General features: G+C 52.4%; 11 protein-coding genes across 11 annotated transcripts; 7 read left to right on the top strand and 4 right to left on the bottom strand.

The window, feature by feature from the left end:
• Positions 1-1418: 1418 nt before the first annotated feature.
• Positions 1419-2117, top strand: A1O3_05775 (uncharacterized protein; the record flags this gene model as incomplete). Its single annotated transcript, XM_007735895.1, has 1 exon — positions 1419-2117. One exon carries the CDS (start codon positions 1419-1421, stop codon positions 2115-2117), a length of 699 nt encoding a protein of 232 aa, XP_007734085.1.
• Positions 2118-2557: 440 nt separating this feature from the next.
• Positions 2558-3108, top strand: A1O3_05774 (endoribonuclease L-PSP; the record flags this gene model as incomplete). The annotated part of the gene is made up of 4 exons (XM_007735894.1): positions 2558-2713; positions 2766-2886; positions 2949-3022; positions 3079-3108. The coding sequence occupies 4 exons, from the start codon at positions 2558-2560 to the stop codon at positions 3106-3108; spliced, it is 381 nt and encodes a 126-aa protein (XP_007734084.1).
• A 475-nt stretch (positions 3109-3583) lies between these two features.
• Positions 3584-6238, top strand: A1O3_05773 (uncharacterized protein; the record flags this gene model as incomplete). The annotated part of the gene is made up of 1 exon (XM_007735893.1): positions 3584-6238. One exon carries the CDS (start codon positions 3584-3586, stop codon positions 6236-6238), a length of 2655 nt encoding a protein of 884 aa, XP_007734083.1.
• Positions 6239-7024: 786 nt separating this feature from the next.
• A1O3_05772 (uncharacterized protein) lies at positions 7025-9631 on the bottom strand (the record flags this gene model as incomplete). Its single annotated transcript, XM_007735892.1, has 1 exon — positions 7025-9631. One exon carries the CDS (start codon positions 9629-9631, stop codon positions 7025-7027), a length of 2607 nt encoding a protein of 868 aa, XP_007734082.1.
• Positions 9632-10751: 1120 nt separating this feature from the next.
• On the bottom strand, positions 10752-11240 carry A1O3_05771 (uncharacterized protein; the record flags this gene model as incomplete). Its single annotated transcript, XM_007735891.1, has 1 exon — positions 10752-11240. One exon carries the CDS (start codon positions 11238-11240, stop codon positions 10752-10754), a length of 489 nt encoding a protein of 162 aa, XP_007734081.1.
• A 557-nt stretch (positions 11241-11797) lies between these two features.
• A1O3_05770 (uncharacterized protein) lies at positions 11798-12612 on the top strand (the record flags this gene model as incomplete). The annotated part of the gene is made up of 2 exons (XM_007735890.1): positions 11798-11918; positions 11978-12612. The coding sequence occupies 2 exons, from the start codon at positions 11798-11800 to the stop codon at positions 12610-12612; spliced, it is 756 nt and encodes a 251-aa protein (XP_007734080.1).
• A 269-nt stretch (positions 12613-12881) lies between these two features.
• A1O3_05769 (saccharopine dehydrogenase [NAD+, L-lysine-forming]) lies at positions 12882-14106 on the bottom strand (the record flags this gene model as incomplete). The annotated part of the gene is made up of 3 exons (XM_007735889.1): positions 12882-13759; positions 13810-13998; positions 14049-14106. The coding sequence occupies 3 exons, from the start codon at positions 14104-14106 to the stop codon at positions 12882-12884; spliced, it is 1125 nt and encodes a 374-aa protein (XP_007734079.1).
• A 234-nt stretch (positions 14107-14340) lies between these two features.
• Positions 14341-15162, top strand: A1O3_05768 (septum formation protein; the record flags this gene model as incomplete). Its single annotated transcript, XM_007735888.1, has 1 exon — positions 14341-15162. One exon carries the CDS (start codon positions 14341-14343, stop codon positions 15160-15162), a length of 822 nt encoding a protein of 273 aa, XP_007734078.1.
• A 213-nt stretch (positions 15163-15375) lies between these two features.
• On the bottom strand, positions 15376-16086 carry A1O3_05767 (uncharacterized protein; the record flags this gene model as incomplete). Its single annotated transcript, XM_007735887.1, has 2 exons — positions 15376-15616; positions 15665-16086. 2 exons carry the CDS (start codon positions 16084-16086, stop codon positions 15376-15378), a joined length of 663 nt encoding a protein of 220 aa, XP_007734077.1.
• Positions 16087-16773: 687 nt separating this feature from the next.
• Positions 16774-18811, top strand: A1O3_05766 (uncharacterized protein; the record flags this gene model as incomplete). The annotated part of the gene is made up of 6 exons (XM_007735886.1): positions 16774-17096; positions 17169-17414; positions 17475-17632; positions 17690-17785; positions 17831-17928; positions 17981-18811. 6 exons carry the CDS (start codon positions 16774-16776, stop codon positions 18809-18811), a joined length of 1752 nt encoding a protein of 583 aa, XP_007734076.1.
• Positions 18812-19372: 561 nt separating this feature from the next.
• A1O3_05765 (uncharacterized protein) lies at positions 19373-21630 on the top strand (the record flags this gene model as incomplete). The annotated part of the gene is made up of 3 exons (XM_007735885.1): positions 19373-19654; positions 19708-20890; positions 20942-21630. 3 exons carry the CDS (start codon positions 19373-19375, stop codon positions 21628-21630), a joined length of 2154 nt encoding a protein of 717 aa, XP_007734075.1.
• Positions 21631-21781: the final 151 nt, after the last annotated feature.

Here is a 21781-nt window from a genome sequence, read left to right as displayed (position 1 = left end):
TCAGGCACGATTTGACCGAGAAAAGAGAATCTATCATCGCCTCTGTCTTGGCTGTGAGATAGATGCTTGCTGTGTCACATCATCGGCGGATGAGGTGTGGATATGGAAAGGGATATACTAGTTACATGGACGAGCCAAATATCACCACTTGTCTAGCTATCGTCTTGACAGAGGGGTGACTTGATCCTATGACTACCAGTTAAGCAGACACCGTTTAGCCAAACCTGTTTTATGTAGTGATACAAGCGATGTCACCTTGCTTGATAATTATGATCACACACTGGTAGTGCCGGCAATCCGATTGTTTCTGCAGCCTTTTGACATCTGTTTCAAAGACCTTCCTAGTACATTCTCGGACCCCTAGTCCACAGTAATACCTACGACAAAGGAAGACAGAATCCTGTGTTCCAACGCTTGAAACCCCTATATACCTCTGTCAGACTTGCAAGCGTATCTCTGGTACTAGGATCGGAAAGCGATGCCTCGGTCTTCGAGGAGGAGAACGGATCCGGACCGGCCCAGACGCAGAAGATCACGTTCCGGACACGACAGGAATGGGAGGCGATCGTCTCATTCCCGCCGCCATCGCCATCGCCATCGCCATCGCTCTCGCTGTCGCTGTCGCCACCGGAGGTCGAGAAGATCACCATCGCCAATGGATCGTACCAGACACTCCAGAAGAGATCGGCACGAGGGTCGTGATGATTGGTTCGACAGCCGACTGTATATGTCGTACAGTCACGACGGTACTTCTACACCACCATACAGCGTTCTGTCAGAGGGGTGGGCTCAGATACGCAACATAGATCGAGAGATCCGACGGATCTGGGACGAGAGAGAGCATGAACCTGGGGAGTGGAGGTCCGAGTCGACAAGGGCAATGCGCAGAAGGACCATCCGCTGGGTCCGGGAGCAGGACAGGCTTGGATGGGGAGAGTGACTTCGACAGAGTGTTCTGTGAGATCCTGGCAGATACCGGTTTTGCGAGCCGAGGGGCAGTTGGCCACTGAGGCTATGGTGGCGGATGCTGAGCTGCGGCACATGACAAGTGAGCAGGACCGGAGACACTTAAGGCCGTACCAGAGCATGGCTTGGACTGCTAGACACCAAGTTGGTTGGTCGAGAAAGGTTGAACGAGACAGCGAGGCTCTGCTGTCTCCCGTAGCGCGCCATGGAGGACCTTTTTGACTGGCTGCCTTGTGTCAGTTGCCTTGTGTCGCTTTGGTGTGTAACTTGACCTCAACCTCCGGGCAACAGCAATGTAGGCTGCAGTAAGTTGGAAATCTGGCTGTAACGAGTACTCATATACTTCGCTTCTGCTCATCTCCATATCCATCCCATCCATCAACAGTAGCTTTACACAGAAAACCCCCCGGTCTTCCTTTGCTTGCTCTCACGACAACTTGAAATCGACGTCCATGGCAGACGATGAGTGGACATACCGGCGTCGAAGGATTCCGATCACGAAGAGATGGGGCCCTTGTAAGAGAACTTACTGGGTACCTGTTGATGAGCACTACACTGGCAACGACGGTCGGAGAGGATGGACTTTCTCCAGGACTTTGGGACTCGACCCTGATGCATTGCCTGAGAGAAGAAGATTATACATCCTCGATGACGAAGATGAGCCCAGAGAGTACGCAGGATTTCGCGAGCTCGTGGGCGTTGACAGAGCCGGCCATGAAGAGCGCGGTCACGGGCGACAACCAGAGGAAGGATGGAACGCTGTATGGCCGTGGCAGGCCCCGGTACCGTGGAATGTCCTGGATCCCGCCATTGCGGAGGACCTACAAGAGTTGGAAAACATGCGGGCTCAACGACACCAAGAGCGTATGGATCAACATAACCAAGAAATCAACGAGATAGATGGTCGGGCTTTCCAACATATCCAGAGAATGCAGGAGAACCTGCAAGATGAAGGGGATGAGGGCAGACTCCGGCGACTACGAGCTGAGCTGGCGGCTGAAGACGAGAACCAAAGAAGACGGCAGGAAGAGGATGAAATACGTGAACGAATTGTGCAGAGAGATCGTCGTGAGCGGTATCATCGGGACCAAGAAAGAGAACGTTGGGCGAGACGGAGGGAAAGGCTATATCGGCGACGGGAGCGGTGGTAGGAGAGGCTGGATCTCAGATTCTCGACGCAGGATTCTTATGTTGTCTTCTGGATGGGGTGAAGAGGATAAGCACGACGACGTGGAGGGTGGACCGATCATCTCCATCCCTTCTTACGCGAATTCATTTCATTTCATTCCAAGTTACAGAGCATTGCATCGGAGGAAAAGGGAGCCGCAGTTTGACGCAGTTTGACGCAGCGGAGGTTGTGAGGCGCAGGCACCGGAATTGCCCGCAGACTGCGCCCGGACTTGTCCACTGGAGGTTTACTCCATACTGTACGGAGTACTGCTGTGCCAGGTTTAAAGTGCAGGGCGTCCAACTCGCACCCATCGGATGCAGATTGTGTTGTATTGTACGAAAGGACCCTTCATTTCTCAATTTGCAGACCTTTCTAGCTTTCTAACTTTGTACCTGCATTTGATACACCCCTGTTGTCAAAATGGCCCCCAAGCAGCCAGTCGTCTCCGAGAAAGGAATCAAATCCCCTCTGTTCTCTCAGGCCATCGTCCACAACGGCACTGTCTATGTGAGCGGAAACATTGGTCTTGTGCCCGCAACAGGGAAGATAGTTGAAGGGAGCGTGGCAGACAGAACCGTGAGCAGAGATCTATCAGGCTCGCGCCCAAAGATTGACCTGGCCACCACAGAGACAAGCGCTCGAGAATATCAAAAACGTCCTCGAGGAAGCCGGAAGCAGCTTGCAGAACATTGTCAAGATCAACATTTTCCTCACTGACATGGCAGACTATGCTGCCATGAACAAGGCCTGTGCGTTGAGTTTCTGCCCGGTGCCTGGAAACGGCCACATTCCAAAGTCTGACCCAGAACAGTCCTGGAAATCGTCCCAGATCCAAAGCCGGCCAGATCATGCGTTTGCGTCAAGGAGCTGCCAAACAAGACCGATGTACGGAGTATTTCCTGTCCTTGCTATAGGCAAAATATCTGACTAACTATTGTCAGGTCGAAATCGAATGCATTGCACATTTGTGAGGACCATTTAGCAGGTGGCAACGGGGATCCTAGAAATCTTGACCTGGATCGAATCTTGCCTGGAATGAGACTGCCACATCAGAGCTTTCGCCGAGTAATTGCGACTGGGCTTCTATCTGTTCCATCTGTTTGTTCTCAAAGCGAAAGGTTCTCTTTGTTTATACCGATTTGCACGTCAAAAAGGGGTTTCGCCAGACTCTTTGCCCTTTATGAGTATTAAAGAGGCAAATTAGGTGACAATGAACAACGATCACTTGGCTGGCTTCTGTGTCGATGAAAACAGCTGGATTTTGATATTCCTTTCTTCCGTTTCCGGCAGACGCCGCGCCGCAAGCACAAACTGTCCAAAGTCGCGATATATCTGCTATCTCACCCGTCCTTTTCTTTTGTACCATATTTCTTTTCTGTACATGCTGAATTTTCTAGGAAGGCACCCCGGGCGTCACATATTGCATCTCACCTTCGACCCGTCAAGATGGGTTCGCCCTCGAAAGCGCCGCCCACACGGATAATGACCAGACCCTCCCCATACAGGAAACAAGTCAGACCAAAGGACGACTCCACTGACTCTCTACCATTACCTGTTGCTGCGGACAATGGTGGGCGGATGCTAATGCCAACGCCTCACCAGACCCGAAGCCGATCGCCCCAGAAGAAGCCTATGCAACCCCAGCAGCCCAGCAACAGGGCCAGAGAAAAAGCTAGAGCCCAGACGACAGACTACGAAGATGGAGAAAATGAAGTCGGAGATATTGTCCACGTCAGGTACCCGGGGCTCTCGGATGACACACAAAGTCCAAGGGCCAATTCGTCGGAAGCAGCACGGCTGACCCTTAAGGAACCAAACATCCGCAAGACGCCACTCAAGACTCCGTCCTCCAAACTCATGACACCCGCTCCCAAACGCAAGATTAGCCCGAACAAGAAGCTTTCTCCTGAAAGCTACATAGGCGGAAAGACGCGGAGTCAGGTTGTTGCTTCCCAAGGACGAGGATCTCCAGAGGCCGCAGCAGGAAGCTCTAGGCCGCCACTCAGAGTTTCGGCGCCCTCTACCACTCCACCAGCTGAAAGAAGCTTCTCAAAACGCCCTGCTCCAGAAGATGACGCTGCTGGTCTTGCGGCTTCTTTTCCGAAACGTGTTCGAATACAAGAACCTGCTTCCTTGCCCCAACCATCCTCATTCCAGGCTACTAGTCTGGAAGGAGACTTTCGATTCTCTAATAGTGGCCAGAATGAAAGCTCAGTGGACAGCGGCGAGCTCCTTCAGATCGAACAAGCGGATGAGTTGCTCCAAGATGTCCTTGCTCAACCCAGGGCCTTGGGACTGGATCAGATATCAGCTCTTTTCGTCCGGTTGCAGGAAAAGAGTTTCCGTTTCTCTCAACGGCGTTTTGACCACGAACTTACAGCGGACCAGAAGGCTGCGTGGCCATTGCATCTCTTATCAACGCAGTATAAGCCGTTGATGCTAATGACGCAGTTCATTGCCGATGGCAGTCGCTACGGCTGGCACAACTTCTTCACCAAGCGAGAGCACCGAGTTCCTCTGATACATGGCATCATTGGTGAATGGTTCAAACATCGGATTTTCAACCACACGGCCTTTGGGGCCCCAGAAGATATACAAGAACAACTCGAGGCTGTTGACCGTGAGTATATCCAATATGACGCTTTTGTTCGCAGTAAGAAGCGCGCAGAGGTCCTGGAATCGCTGAAATTCGGCTACGGCAACAACGATGATAACCACGACCGCCCGTACTTTCCAGATCAACATGCCAGCAATACGGATAAGGCGTCACTCGAGTTGGCTGACCATCTAATGCAGCTCATCGAACCCCTGCTCCCACCTCAGTCGGGCAAGTCGCATTGGCTTGGAGTAGAAATGGAACAGGATGATGCTACTTCCTTGCATTTTACTATCTTCGTTGAGCTTGTGGAGTTGATTCTGACGGCGGCAACTCTACATTTCTGCATCCGCCTGACAGGACTCAATGGGACGATTGTCCGCATTGCTCCGCATGTCGCCAAGGGAAGCATCTACGACATCTCTCAGGACACAAACAACATCTGCGTGAACGCTAATTTTTGCAATTCGACAAAATCACGGTCGGCTGGTGCCCGAGATGCGTTGCAAGTGAAGATGACTTGCTGGGGAAGAGTCGAGGCTGTAACCCCCCACGGGCCAAATCGACTGGAATTGGAGGGTCGGCAACAGCAGGTTCGAGAAACGCTCGGAAGTAGAGCTGAATTATCCTGGCGTGAGGTTGAAGACCAAGTGTTCCCTGTCCTCCCCTATGATTTGCAGGAAGACGACGCCGGTAGAGCTGCGGCGGAGAAGGAGATACCTGTCCGAGGCACAGAGTGGAGTATCAGCATTGCCAAAGCTGCCGCAAAAGAGGCCAGAGAACACACCTTTGGGAAGAGGCGAGGAAGCGCTGATACCGAGGATGAATCTTCGTTCTCGTCTTCTGAAGACGAAGCCAGAGCTCGACCATCCAAACCCCTTCGCGGGTCCTTTGTCGTGGTCTACCCTAACGTCGCCCCGGCCAATGTTTACTGTGTATGGACCAACGACACAACTAAACACACTCAAACGCTGGAAGAAGCCGTCAACGAAGCTCGCAGAGCCAAGGGCATGTACTACAGACTCGAAGACCTCGGCACGCACACCGTCAACCTGGCACTTGAGTACCGTGCGTACGAGTGGGCAATAGCAACGGGCTTGATCGGCGGACTGACCGGCGGGATTCTGCTGTCTGCCGTGGCCCGGCGAGTGGTTAGCCTTAGCCATAGCCTTCCGCTGGACAGCATACGGACATATTTCGTCCAACTGGTCAGGGACATCCGCAACGGCGTGCCTCTGTCCCTTTCCAAGGCCCTAGGCGCCCAATACTTCTCCACGCTCGGCAACGCGCTCAAACAGTCCGGCGCGCGGGTCAAGACAGCCCTGGACTTTCCTTCCTTGGTCGATCGTCTGCGATTGACGGCGTCGCCTGCTGTACCGGAGACGACGATCCTGACATCGACCGTCACGGGCTGGACGACAGTGACTGTTCAACCAACCTTACAGAACATATATGAGCCCTCGCCACCTCTACTTGTGTATAGCACAGCCACTCTCGAACAGTGATGATGTGGGTCGTGGGTCGTTCTGGGGGCTTTGGTCTATTTGACCTTGTAGAGTGGTGAGAAGGAGGGAGAAAAGGGAAGGTAAGGTCCGGAGTGATGGGTGCGACCAGAAAGACGCACTGGTGTCATGGATATCATTTGCCTGTAAGAAAGTAAGGAAGTAGGGCGTAGTCTTGACTGCTGGACGCAATCATGCTATGGCGGGGGTGAAGTCAATGCACTCAAGCTTCTACAGTTAGATAGGTGATGGATATGCTATGCTGGTATGTAATCAATTGCAATTCATCTCAACACAATCTATGTATGACGACCATTGAAGGGGCAACTAGCCCTGGCCCGAGAAGGTCTCCTGGAGACGCGACAACGGCACCGTTCCCCACTCAAGTGATCCTGACCTGACCTGCGAGAATCACTCTTCTGTTTTGCTTCGCTGGGCGGTGCTGGTGTAATATTTCCATCTGAATTTCTCCTGTCGTAGACAAACGTCCAAGCTCGGCCGCAAACGAATCGGCATACTCCAAACAATTGGAAACATTGTCCTCTCAGGTCCTGGAAGCCACATACCCAAGCAAAGAACAGCATCACAGCCAGCGAGGATCTGGCATTTTGCCGGCGGTGCACAGCAGGAACCAGACTTCCAAACGCCGAGCCCTCAGCTTTTGTTTTGATCAAAAAAGGACCCTGGGCCGTTGCAAGAAAACCATCACTCGGACATGTCGCGTAAAAGTAAAGGGACACGATATGCCCGGGCTCGAACATCCCTTCACTTCCACACCGGTGCTCCGTGTCAACCCTTGGGTTGATCATCCAACTCCAAGAGTCCTCTGACAGAGCACTCGACGGATCCCACTTCCTTCTGCACTTTGAGCCAGGATACCTCGGCTCGTGCAGCTTCCATCTTGGCCTTCTCCATTGCCTTCTCGGCATCTCGCGCCGAATTGACCACTTCAACCATACACTTGGATAGCTCAATCAGGGATGCCTTGCGTTGAGCGTTTGTCTCCGCGCGTGCGAGGTCTAGAAGAGAGTGTGTAAGACCGGTCGTTGTGGACAATGAAGGCGAAGTCCCAGGTGTTGTAGGAGATCGGGACGCGACAGCCGGAGATGCAAATTTCGCCAGTGAGGGCGATTGCGGGTTAGGGGACGGTCTGACAGTTGCGGTGAACGGGGTGGTAGGGCTGATAAAGGGGTTGCGCAGGACAGAGCGCTCTCCTCGGGTTGAGTTGTCACGAGCGCTGCTCGTGTCCGGGTCAGTCGTTCCTTGGGCGTCCGACGACAGGGGGTTGGTTAATTTGTGGTCCGGTACTGGCTTTCGTCGCATAGATCCCTGGAGGAGACGAGCTTTGCCAGATACCTTGGTCTCAGATATGGTGGTATTTTCATTTGTTGTGGATTCAATTGAGCGCTTGTGAAAGAGTCCGCGTATGTTAGAAATGACCTTCTTGCTGCTAGTAGAGGGACTATACGTCAATTTGTGGGACGCCTTTCTCGCTTTGGAAGAGTCTGTTTTTGGACTGAGACTCTGAGAGAATGTCTTGACATCTTTAGGTCTCCGGATAGTGTCTGCGGCAACTCCGTACGCTGTCGCAGCTTGGTACCGGGAGGGATTGACTGAGGGCCCTTTCTCTGGAGATGAGACGATGATCGGTGGTGGCTTCGGCTTTCGTGACGATATCCGAGGAGGAAATCCGGAACTTGATACCACACTACTTTCTGGATCTTTGGTCTTATCCACCATGCTTTTCAGATATCTTTCCTGGCTCGCCTTCTCTTGTTCAAGATCCTGAAAGAGGAACGGTGATATTTCTTTTGTAGGTGCTTGCCGTAGAACGATGGTGGATGGCCTTGAACGGACAGAAGCTTGGCTGGACGACGGTTTACCCATCTCTGCCAGGGTAGGGTCAGGTGTAACCTTCTCTTCCGAAGCTTCTACCGATGAGTCGGCGCAAATGTTGAAATCGGCAAATTCTTTGCAAGGCCAGTCCCCATGAGTGAGACTCGACGTGCCACTCTTTTCAGGCACATCTGTCGGAGCTGCTTCCACAGTATTCAAAGAAGTCTGCGACTTAAAGGCTGAGTGCTGCTCAACAGCCACATCACTGCCAGGAAGTTCAGCGGGCAGTCCACTTCCATCCAAGCCGTCGGCGTTGATGAGCTTCTGAATCTCTTCATCATCTGATCCCTTGACGTAGGTCTGTGATCGGTCCGCTATGCTTCGGGCAAACGATAGAGGGCGCGCCAACAGCGCACTGGTCCGTCGAGATGATGGTTCTTTCACCGCGGATGGCCGGCGCAGGTCTGGAGCGCTTGCCTTGTGCCTCAAAGGGAGAGTCGTCTCTCCATCTCCGGTGGTATCGGGTTCGTGTTCATCACCCAAGAGTATTCGAGTTGCCGAATCGGTGATACGAAGCGTGGGTCCTCCTTTTGAGGTGTTTCGGACACGTTTGACTCGGAAGCCGCCGAGAGAGTCAGAGCCATGGACAGTAGCTCCAGAGGCCTCATGTTCGATGACAGAATCGTCATCACAAGGAGCTGGTGTTGACAAGACTTCTTTCATGCTCAAAAGCTCAGCATTATCAGCGGTAGGCCCATCACGGGCGTCCGAGTGATTCGGTTGGGGCGTGCCAGGCATACTAGCCATAGCTGTGCTCCCTGCGGGAGCCGCTGCCTCGTAGTCTTGCCAGCCCGCATTCATGTCTTTGTGCAACTTTAAGCGGCGTCCCTCATGATTGGCACCGTCATCGTTCAAGCCCTGCCCTGGATGGTTGCTCCGGCTTGGTAAGGGAATCGAACTCTGCCGGGTAGCAGCGTCCCGGCCCTGTGATTGCCGTAGATTAGTGGGCGATTTGACGACCGAATTCCGAGCAGTGTCTGTATTGTGTTCAGTGTCTGGCAGAGTCTTGCTCAGCTTCGTATTGAATCGAGATGGAATCGCGTATGGAGAGCCCCGAGTCGTGACCGCATAACGACCACGTGAGTTTGAACGGAAAGGGCCTCCAGGGGATACCTGTCTCACTCTTGCCATTGAGGAAGACTGAGCCTTTTCTCGGATCGAATGGAGACGACTCTCTTTCTCTTGTTTCTTTTCACTGGATCCCCAGGCTGTCTTGCCGATCGAACGTCGCAGTCGCATTGCAGAAGTCTTGGTCTGGCGAACAGAGGGAGTATCAACGTGGCGCGCCAGAGATTCCAGCATAGAATCTCGGGGCTTAGGAAGTTGGCTCGATGAAAGGGGCCGCTCTGAGGTGCTGACCGTAACGCCGAGGGTTGCATTGCTGTCAGGAATTCTGCTCAAAGCCTTGCCAGCATTTGGGCCAATATCCGGAGTAGAGAAGTGGACATTCGCACTGGTCTGGGGCTCATCTTTGGGATCCTCTATATTCAATCCACGCATGCCTTCTATGAAACTTTCACCCAGGCTTGGCTTCACATGGGACCTAGTCTTTTCGGAGGAGTCGAAACCCGATTTTGCTGGCTCAATTGTTGGCCAATCCTCCGCCAGATTTTGACCTGCAGCCGGCGATAGAGATCGACGAAGCGGGCGTTCTGTGCAGTCAACCAGAGATCTGCGGACGGGAGATCCTAACTTGACTGCTGCGACTGGCAGACTCGGTAAGGGTTTGTCAGATGGGCTTGGACGAGGTGGAGGAATTGGTGAGGCAGGAGAAGCTGAAGGAGGGGGCGGTTGGACCTTTGGCTCGAGTTAGAAAGCCTTGCACGACGCAGTCTGAAAGTACTCACAGTCAGTTTGTGAGGCGATTCTTTCCCAGGAGCAACCATGGTAATGGCCGAGACCTTGCTATCTTGCGAGGAGTCCATCTTCCCACGTGCCCTTGTGAGACCTAGATGTTTTGAGGCGCTACTAATCCAACGTCGTTTTCTAGGGTGGCCAGCCGCTGAAGCAAGGTTTAGGGTAGATGACTGTGCAGGTACATGAATTCCAGAGCGTGAGCTGACAGCAGACGGGTCAAGGTTAGTTGGAGACTGGTGTAGAACACGGTGGTTGCGTGATGTAGTGTTGTGAGGACGAAGGCCAGTCGGTTTTGTGGGAAGTCGGCTGTGGATGTTGTCGTTTTGGGTAGCGAATGTATGGCCTTCTCTCTGTGAGGACATGACTTGGGAATTGGGCGGCTATGCGTGCATCAAATCCGGAGGACTTCTCGCTCTGGTTTGACAAGATAGAGATGGTGCGAGGGAGGACAAGACACAATGTTTGTTTTGCTGCGCGCGACAAGTGAGCCAGCAAAATTCACTGCGGGTGTGTGTTCAGGCCAAGTTGATAGAGACATACTAACAGCAGGACCTTTGTCTCCCCATCTGCCTATGCTCGCATGCGCATACGATGCAGAGCCCCATGTGAGTTTCATTTTCATTCTCTCATGCCTCAAAACTTGTCATGCATCAAGCCCATGACGCGTTGTATCCAGGTTCACCGACCGACTCATACCTACTCAAGGTGGTGTTTATCGGTCCTCCTCCATAACGCCCACGCCAATGCCAATCGAAGCCGACAATCAATCTTGGTCTTCACCGCTATTAGCATTCTGTGCTGTTCCGGAGCCTTTTCTTTCCTTGCTCGCTTCATACTGCTCCATGTTCTTCCCCTTCCAATTCGGTCCTCCAAAATCATGATCCCCCAACCTCCCATCGTCATCGATCTGGATGCCCTGATCGTCAGCCATTGCCTCAAGCCGCCGCTGTTCCAAGAGCATCTCTCTGAGGAAATCTGTCGTCTTGCTCAACATCACTTGCTCACTCCTCTCCTGGCCCATTGCACCGGGCACCATACGCGAGAGCTCGGTGAAACGTTCCCTGATCGCCGTCCGTCGCTTATTTTCGGCATCCTTGTGATTAAAACTCTTCTGACTTGGTGTCAGGCGTGGTTTGGAAGCCTTGGACGACTTCTTGGCTGAGCTGGATCGTCTTGCTGCTGCTTGGGTTTCGGAGGCTTCTGATGACTCCCTTGATGAGGGAACAGACTCATTCGCGTCTTCTTTCGACATGATGCTGAACTTGTTCGTGATGAAGGAAGAAACTCAAAGGTGTTCAAGCACAAGAGGATATGTTTTGCGAGGAGAATGGAAAGTCTTTGGAGGCCAGCAGTGGAGGCGGAAGTGAGAAGTGATAATTAGCCTATATCATCTGTTCGAGGGGACGAATGCAGAGTCACAAGGACTCTGCATCTGATGGATGGAACGATCGCGAGTAGCGTGTACGAAGAGCCTGGTTGTTGAGAGTTCCGGCATGAAGCAGGGTTGGGTTGATATCAGATTGAAAAGACATCCAACGACTTCCATTTAAGGTTCCCCTCATCATTACGGAGGCTCTACATACCTAGGTACAATTTACCGCGGCGTTAAGCCACATTGCATGTGGCTAAGCCCGGCCACTCCAACCGCCCGCCACTGTCCGTCCAACATTAAACTGTTTGCACCTTTGCCATCAGAAGATCTTCTACAAGTACTGAAAACACCGCAATCCCGCTATCTCATTCCCAAGCACTGTGACGCCCGCATTAACATCTTTTCTCTCTTTTCCCACTCCCCCCACAGTCGAAAACATGAGCAGGCTAAGGCCTCTCCAAGGGGCCTGCAATTGCGGCCGCAACTTGTATTCCGTGATTGTTCCGGAAGGCGCAACGGAGCAAGCACAAGTCTATTTTGACGACAGTAGTGACAGCAGTATGCTCTTAAACCCAATATGAAAGTATCTTCATACGTGAGTCTGACCTCTACCTCAGGACGCAGTCAAGCTACACCGTTAACGGCATGGCTACGGGTTCCCTTAACCTGGTACTTCTCGTCGACACAAGCCTTCTTCCCAGACGAAACCCATTCCTCAATTCGACGCACCTTCATACCTAGGCATGACAGTCACAGCCAGCGCGTGTTCTGCGGCTATTGTGGAACACATCTGTCCTACTGGACCGAACAACCTCCCGCCGAAGCCGAGTACATTAATATTACTCTGGGCAGTCTTCTGAGCCAGCATCTTCGTTCGCTTCAAGAACTGGACCTACTCCCGGAAGACCTCGAGCTGATTGATGTACAGCCCGCGCAGCAGGGTCTCGTTCAAGCCCAAACAGAACAAGCCGTAGCTAGTCTGGGGGACAGTCCAGCGCTCACTCGAACACGCCGGACTGGTAGGAGTGGGGACTTATCATGGTTTGAAGAACTGCTTGAGGGAAGTCGCTTAGGTCGTGCCCAAAACATTAGACGTGGCGTGGGAGTCAGTGCAGATGGGTCTACGTCGGTGGAATGGGAGATCTCCGAGTATATCGAGGACGGAAGCGAGGAGCCCACGTCCGCTGCTACACCTACGGGCTCAAAACGCAAAATCGGCGATGTCGGTGCAGGCGATGCAATGATCCTATGAGGAACCGAGCCCAGGTCTCTGGACCTTGCAGGTTATGCTATGGACGGTGAAAGGATATAGAGCAAAAGGCAGACAAAGGAGCATAGCTGTGCCTCACCCGGCGCTACCGGCCCGCTTACGGTGAGATGGAGAAACAAGAGCTCATAATACTGAAACCCCAGCAAGTCATAGTTAATGCAAACAACGCACCGGCGTCTTACAGCTCAGGAAGCAGTGAGAAATCAGGATTTTTGGACATCTAAGTTCTTTTTTGTCGTTCTACATACAGATCAGGTATCCTTTTGCCTGAGCTGTTCGGGCAGCGTCGCAACCTTGCTGTTGAACAGTTCCTCAGCCTGTTGCCACACCCTCGTTGTCTTACGGTCCTTGAGAGACAAGAGACTAGGCAAAAGAGCCTGGCTAAACGCTTCGCTTGCCTCTCTGGGGAGCAGGCTGGGCAAATGATCGATCGAGATGACAGAAAGAGGAGGGTTGTCATACCCTGGCACTGGCAATGTCGGGTTTGCGAAGGTGCTGTTCTCTGTGTATACGGGGACAGGGTTGTGCGGGTTGGTGGTATCGCATGAGACGTCGCAGACGACAGAGAGCTTGCGCTTGGGCGAGGAGAGCGATGCTTTGTTAATGAATGGCGGGATCGGCTCGGAAAGGTAAATGCAGTTGACAAAGATGTCGGACTCAACAATCTCGCTGAACGGCCCCCCTTTGGCCGTCTCGGCCATATCCCACTTCACGATTTGCTCATCTGGGATGCCGGCTTGCTTGCACAGATCGACAGCACCTCTGCCACAACGGCCGAGCGCACCAATGACAAGGACGGTAGGCTTGCGCCCTGCGATCTTTTCGCCCTGCGCGATCTGCGACCGGACATCTTCGAGCAGGAGATCTTGGTTGGCATAGCTGGACACCGCGGGCAATTGCTTTGCCGATGGATTCTTGAGTTGATGCGCCCATGCCGCGACAGCAAGAGCAGCACCAGCATAGCCTGCATGGTATCCAAAAGCTGCAACACGCCGTCCAGAATCATCGGTGAGAAACTCCAGGTCGAGCAGGGTGCCGCCGCCTCGCGGAAACCGGGAAAGAACTTCCTGCCATCCACCTTGGCCCTTGTAGCAGTGCGCAAATTGGACATGCGTGTGTTTAAGAGGGACTTTGTATCGTCAGAAACCCGATGCAATCTTCACGCTGGTCGTCACGTACAGGTATCCTCCGGCAACTCCTTCAGTCCGATAATGACATGGTCTGCTGGGACATCCACCCATGAACCCTCAGGAACAAGTGTGGCGCCTACAGCCTCGAATTCGGAGTCGTCGAATATTCTTTCCGAGCTTCTTTCAACGTTCACTTTGTATCCTGCATCTAACAAGGCCTTGGTCGTCGTAGGAGTCACTTTGCGAGAGGTCAGTCCTAAGCTTGAGTGAAAAGGAGTGTCAACGTACATGCAGATCTATGCTCGAGGGGCTTGGACTCTGCCCGTAAATGCAATATCGTCGCCATGATTGCTTTGGTAAGAGGGTGAAGGGATTTCAAGGAGTCAGAGAAAGTGGTTGAGGAATTAATGACTCAAGTCTTCAATGCCGCAGATCGCAAATCGCAAAAAACGGCTACAGGCGTTTTTCCCCGGAACATTTTCTGCCACCGCCAATCTAAACAGCGCTTACATACTACCATCCAGACGGTACGCATGACAACACCGAGCCTCAGTTAGATGCTCCAGATCAACACCTCAAAATGGCAGACTTGAAGACTACCATCCCTACAGATGCGCCGCCGTCCTATGAGACGGTATCAGTTCCTCCTCAAGAGCCTCAGCCGGGGGCCCCACCACGTCGACTTCGACCACCGCCACCTCTCGAGTTGCCTGCGTTGACCTTGTTGCGAGGGAAGCGTGTCGTTCTCGCGTCGCAATCGCCCCGACGGAAACAACTACTTGCGCAAATAGGCCTCACAAATGTCGAGATTGTGCCTTCGAAGTTTGAAGAAAACTTGCCCAAGTCGCTTTCGCCCTTTGAATATGTCCTCGCGACGGCAACCCAGAAGGCGCTCGCAGTCTATAAGCAGGAAGTGAACAATGAAGCAAAGGGAGAGCCAGGGCTTATCATTGCCGCGGACACCATTGTGGTCAGCAGTCTAGGCGAGATCTTAGAAAAGCCTAGGAGCGAGGTGCACCATATCAAAATGCTCAAAGGGCTGCGCGATACGGGCTTGCACAAGGTGTACACCGCCGTTGCAGTTATAACACCTCTTGAGAGCGCACGAGATCCAGGTTACGCCCTGGAGACTGCGACAGAGGAGACTACAGTCAAGTTTGATCCTGACATCACCGATGAGCTACTGTTGGCGTACGTTCGTACCCGGGAAGGTGCGGATAAAGCAGGCGGCTACGGTATCCAAGGCACCGGAGGAATTCTGGTCGAGAGAATTGAGGGAAGCTTCGACAATGTGGTGGGACTGCCCTTGAGGACGACGCTGAGGCTCATCGAAAAGGTGATGGCAAAGTCTGATGACGACGACATGCTCGCAGGCGAGGATCCGCTCGAGGAGGAAGAATGACAAAGGCCATGATATCACGATTTGTATTGTCCGATTGCATTGGGCGGCGTCCAGGTGCAGATAGATAGTAGTGTGAGGTATGTCAAAATAGAGCCTCAAAACAAGGCGGCTCAGATGCTCAACAACGGGCATCGATTGCAAACTCCTGTTTATCTCGATGAAGTCATACACATACCAACTAGCTCGAACGACCTTTCAACTTCAGCAGGCCAGCTATTTCAAGTTCTTGAGCTTCCCGTCATGTCCAAGAGAAGACAGATCTGTTTTGCCAATGGTTGCGTCGTTCTCACCGGCATGCCAAATTCTCTTGATCGCTTCCGTGACCCCCACATCATTTGTCTCAAATTCGTAGAAGCCGATCGCAACAACAACGGTGGCCACGTTCAACAGCCACGAGAAGGCCTTCCTCATAGTTGGGAATTTATGACGGGGAATATAGTCGGTAATCATTGATCTGGAACTTGTCAGCTTTGACAATCTGGGGGCCTGAGCTGCCACTTACTGGAAACCCATGTGTGAGTGCACGATGAGGGAGAAGATAAGGGCTGCATCCAACGCTGGGTTCACCGAACCAGCAGCGAAGGGAGCGATGGTCAACGGTATCAAGCCGACGGACAAGAGTCGTTCGAACGTCCAATGATAGCTTCCATGAAGAGGATCGACTTTCGGAACCGCCGCCGGGTCGTTGACTGTTCCCTCAATTACTTGAGGACCTGGCGGAAGAAGGTTCCTTTGAGAAGTAGTTGAGAACGGCGCCGCTCGAGAGACTGCTGACCACTTTGGCGCCAGCAACAGCCGTGATGATATGGACGGAGTAGTTCGGAGGAGGCGCAAAGGTTGGGTCGTGGACGAGAACAGTCGAGTCGGGGACGAGGCCAGAAATTGCGTCTGCCGTAGCAGAGATGCTCTCGACGCTGCCGCCATTTCGTATGCAGACTCGAGTTATCTAGTCGCCGTGCTGGGAGAGTATGCGCGGTGACTGAAGGAGAGTCGGATCCTGGAGCGACTGCGATGCTTCACTCAAGTTGCCGATTCGCCAAGCATCATGCTCCGGGCCAATCAGCAGCTTCGCATTTCATACAGCCACTTCGACGAGGATTCAACAGAGGCTCTTACATTCAAACAATCAATCTCAGCTGAGCAAACTAACACCGCTTTTTACTTATCTTCTGGCGGTAGATAATGACTGCGAAATCCCACGGGAAATGGCTCTGCGCCGCGAGCGAAGGTAAATATTACTCAGGGATGGGTTAGACGCCACTTTCCCTAGGCCCTTTCAGCGACAGTGCCTGTACAGGAAAGCGTCTACGCGAACATGTATTGTCCAACAGTTTGGAAGACAGGGTTCTCCAGTGATCCTCGGCCAAGCGTAGGTATCAACACCCAGGGTCAGCAATACTCATGCGGGGTTCAACCGAGCAGCGCATGTCCCCTCAATGTCAGCAATGTCAGCAATAGCCCCAAGAGCCGGTCTGTCTCCGGTAGAGAGATCAACTGAGTCCGTCTAGAGTGTTCTTTTTGAAAGACGAAGCGTCTGCATAATCTCCTGCGACTGTTTGTCTTCAGCGTCCTTGGGCTACACCTGTTGGCGTTTGAACATTCAAGACAAATATGTCGAAGGACAGAGTCGTACTCATCTCCGCCGCCCCGGATGAGGATGTAGCTGTTCCCTCAGAAGCCCCTCACGAGAATGACTGGTATAATGGCAGAGATTTCGATGGCTATCGTGTCGTCGAGCAGTTGTTGTACGCAAGGCGCAAGATCAGGGTGATATGTGTCGGCGCCGGCGCTACAGGTCTCCAATTCGCATACAAAGCGGAGCGGGCGTTGAAAGATGTTGAATTGCAAATATACGAGAAGAATCATGATATTGGAGGGACCTGGTTGGAAAACCGATACCCAGGTTGTACCTGTGACATCCCCTCGCATTCATAGTGAGTCTGCGCCGGTCGCAAAACGCCGAACAGAGCTTTGAACAATCAATCTAAAGGTGACTTACAATGCAGTCAGTTCACCTGGGCCAAGAACCCGAATTGGTCACGGTTCTATTCTGGTTCGGCGGAAATCTGGCAGTATCTTAAAGATGTCGCTACGAAGTATGATCTGGAGAAATACGTTCGATTCAAGACAACCGTTGAGTCAGCAACCTGGGACGAAGAGACAGGTCTGTGGAGATTACAGATCCGAGCCCCAGATGGTTTCCTCTTTGAAGACACCTGTAACGTGCTCGTGAACGGCTCAGGTGTGCTGAAGTAAGCGAAGCACGAAACAGCGTTGGCGATTGGAGCCTGCTAATGCGTCCGACATCTCAGCACGTGGAAATGGCCAAATATTCCAGGGCTAGAGCTCTTCGAAGGCAAACTGATGCATTCCGCCACATGGGACAACGAGTATGACCTCGCTGGCAAGACTGTAGCTGTCATCGGCGGTGGCTCATCTGCAGTGCAAATCATTCCATCAATACAACCAAGTGAATAGATCCCAAGCAGCGTGCAACTGGTTGTTCTCTGCTGATTACACCTGCTAGCTGTGAAGAAGTTGTATGCGTTTCTACGGTCCCCGGTATGGATCACCACCGGGTTTGGCGCCAAATATGCCGGGCCTGGCGGAACCAATTTTGCCTGTGAGATTTGGCCTGCCCTCTCAACAGCAGTTCTGACTTGATTAGACTCCGAGGAGCAGAAGCAGGAATGGAAGGCAGATCCAGAAAAACATTCCCACTACTGTCGAGAGGTTGAAGGCGAGTTGAACAAGAGATTCACTTTGGTACGGATTCCATTTCCGCAGCACATCCAACAGCTTTGCTTACTGAATCCAGATGCACTTGAAGGCCAAAGATCAGCGATCGTCTCGAGACCTTGTGGCAGACATCATGGCCGAGCAACTGGGCCACGACGAAAAACTCACCAAGCAATTGATTCCGCCGTTCGCCCTGGGCTGCCGAAGAATGACACCAGGCCCCGGGTATCTTCAATCATTGAGAGCGGAGAATGTTCAAGTTATCCCACAGTCAGCAGTGCGGCTTACCCCGACAGCAATCGTGGATGAGTCGGGAGTGGAACACGAAGTGGACGTTGTCATTTGCGCGACAGGCTTCGACACGTCCTTCACCCCTCATTTTAAGGTGTACGGTCGCAACAACGCCGAGATCCATGAGCAGTTCGGCGACTCTCCTGTGGGATATCTGGGGATTGCAGCCCAGAACTTCCCCAACCTGTTCTTGTTAATCGGCCCGAACGGACCCGCCTCGCATTCCAGTATCCTGCCTATCTTGGAGTGGTATACACGATACGTCTTCCAGGTAATCGAAAAGATCCAGACTGAGCGCATCAAGGCGGTGGAACCGAAGAAAGAAGCCGTCAAGGATTTATACAACCACACTCACGAACTCATGAAGCGCTTGGTCTGGTCCTCGGCGTGTCGCTCGTGGTTCAAGAACGGCAGGACACATGGTCCCGTGACGGCCATATATCCCGGCAGCCGATTGCACTTTTTTGAGATGATGAAAAATGTTCGCTGGGAAGATTACAACATCACATACGTGTCTGACAACAGGTTCGCATTTATGGGCAACGGATATACGCAGACTGAGGTTGATCCTGAAGGCGATGCAGTATGGTATTTTGATGATGCATTTGTCAAAATATAGCAACCGCGGCATCATGGAGTGATACACGCGTCCTAGAACACTATGTTAGTATGTGGCTTGCTTACTGATAAGTATAGTAGGCTCGGAGTGGAATCATGGTCCCCGAGTGGACGTCCATTGCTGAAGAGGGAAGATAACACATTAAACGGAGAATGATGGCGCGAGTGCCTATTGCCTATCTAACTGTACTTGGTTAGTTGGAACTACCACTAATAGATGCCTTGGTAAGGTCAACGGGCTAAGGGATCTTTAAAGGGCCAGGAGAGCGTTGATTGGCAGTCAGCAAGGCCTAAAGAGCGTAAGTGGACCACTGGTGGACCTGTTCAATCATACTAAGGGTTTTTAGTCCCTTGTGCTTTTTCTCCGCCGTCTTCCCTTCCACTCCGCAGAGATTCATCAATGAAAGCCTGCGCCCTGCGGCGTCAGTCACGACAGTTTCTATGAAGATGTCGATGCTGTGCCTAAGGTTGTAACGTCCCGGTCGAGATCCCAAGCACCCCCTTTGCACTCACCTCCGTTCCCTCTGGCATTCCAACCGAACCGCCGTGCTTCAGTTGCATCATGTCGAAGCGGAGTTGGCAAGAGGCCAATCTGCCTTCCCCACGCTCTGCCCTTACCCTCCAGCGAGCAGGTTCTTCGACGTCGCCCCATTCCTTTGCTTCGCCTTCACAGGCCACGTCCCCGAGGAAGATACGTAGCTCCATCGACGAGCCTCCTCTTATCGCCAAAGGCCCGCCTAAACCACAGCCAGTCAATCCCACTAATGGAGCGAATGGCGACTCCAGCAAACTGCCTGGAATCTCAAGGAAGGTCAAGGCATGCGCAGCGTGCCGCAAACAAAAAGTATGTAGCACATACCTCATTGCGCGGGAGATACTAAACGGTTGAACTTTTAGATCAAATGTATCATGCAAGGAGACCCTCCATGCCAGCGATGCAAAGAGCGAGGGTTATCGTGTCGGCTGAACAAGAGTTTACAAACGCTCATGTCGGAGGATTCGAGATGGAAGGCAGCAGTCACAAAAGACGTGACGGCTCTATATGCGACTGTCGAAGAAATAGTCCGAACATTGCAGTTACCGGCATTACCGCAGATGCTTACATCAACTCAAGATCCGGCTATTTTCTTCGACCCAGAAGAACACAATGACCCAGATGATGAAGACCAATCGCTTGACAATTCGCCCAAGGTTACGCCCGTCGCCGACAACTTGTCCCACGTCCCGATTGAGTCGCTGTATCAGATCACCGGCATGCGGTCCTTGAGGGCAACGGAAAACATCACCGAAGACCAGTCGCGAATATGCAAACAACTTCGTGACACAGATTTCATCGCCCGGGGTATCATCAAACAAGAAGATGCCGAACATCTGGCCACCTACTACCTCACCAAGCTTGATCCATACATCTGGCACATGTGCCCAGATTACACAGATCTCGAATCCTTTCGGCGGCGCTCACCCACCCTGACTGCCTGTATCTTGACCGTGGCCGCCCTTCACGACATGAAACTTGGTCATCTCTACTCCGTATGCAACAAAGAGTATCGAAGGCTCGTGGCCAACGCAATGTTTGAAAGAAAGATTGACATGGAGTATCTGAGAGCACTAGTGCTTGGATCGTACTGGCTGAGTGACATCTCCTGGACGCTCTCGGGATACGCCATTCGCCGAGCCACCGAATTCCAGCTCCGTCGGTTTTATCACGATATTACAGAGTCAATAAAATCACCGGGCAAGGTGGACCAGGAAAATTTGCAGGAGGCCATCGACGGGATCCGAGTATTATATACCCTGTACATCTGTGACCATCATCTTTCCATTCTTTATGGTCGATCATCCATTATGCGCGACAATGAGAGCTACATCACCGGGTGGGAAGCATATCTTGCATGTTCATTATCCACAGATGCCGACCGCAGAATAGCCGGGCAGATTTGTTTGATGTACCTGATGAATCAAATCAGGGAGACTCTGGGGCCTGAAGACACAAGCTTGTTGTTACCGGCCTCTGCGCTCACCAAGATCGCAGGCTTTGAAAGAGATCTGGACGACTGGATTGCGAGATTTTCCAGACATAGTAAGACAAACGGCACTCCTCTTGCTACGGGATTAACTAACGGCAATCTAGATCCAAGCCAACACATCGGAAATTGGCCGAACAAAGGAGCCATCATGCATTACCACTGGGCTAAATTATACCTGCAGTCGTACGTACTGCGCGGATTGCCTGAAAACGGGGCGGTCATACCGGAACACTTCCTCGAGAACGCATCGGCGGCTGTCTTCGCCGCCACGGCAATCATCAACCTCCTGTTAGAAGATAAGGATGCCCAGCAAGCCATTGCCTATGTTCCGCATCACATCCACGGCATGATCGCGTTTGCTTGTATGTTTTTGCTGAAGATTGCCACCAAACACAGCGAGCAGTTGTTCGTGGACAAGGTCCGATTCCAGCAACTCATCGATGCCTTGGCGCAACAATTCAAAGCCACCGACGTTGGGAAAGATCATCTGATTCACCGGATGGCTGAGGGACTCGAAAAAATGGCCGAAACTCTAGGGGGACCACCCCGTGCGAAGAACCGCAAAGTCAACGGAGAACGACCGAATCAATCATTGACATCGCCGAGTCAGGCGGTGGAGAGCGCAACTCCTGAGGGGAAACCCAACGGAGAACCTGCTCCCCCGGACTATAGCTCTCTGGACCCCGCTGCGTTTGATTTTGGAGATCCTACTTTGGGACTGGGCATGCCATTTTTTGATTTCGAGGGCACCACTTTGGATGGAAGGGATACGATGTGGAATTTTGCCTCGTAGCATGCACCCGCAGGGGAGAGTATCGAGTATAGCGCCGAAGCGCCCGGTGCCCGCCTGAGTAGCCATCTAGCTGCTGTAAATACTGCCCAATGTAATACTGCCCAATGTCGAATCTGTTGCCAGTAGCTGATGCCACTGCAGTCTCTCTATA

The sequence above is a fragment of the Capronia epimyces genome (assembly GCF_000585565.1).
Source record: "Capronia epimyces CBS 606.96 chromosome Unknown aczIQ-supercont1.4, whole genome shotgun sequence".
Classification (NCBI taxonomy): domain Eukaryota; kingdom Fungi; phylum Ascomycota; class Eurotiomycetes; order Chaetothyriales; family Herpotrichiellaceae; genus Capronia; species Capronia epimyces.
This window is presented reverse-complemented; position numbering and strand designations above follow the sequence as displayed.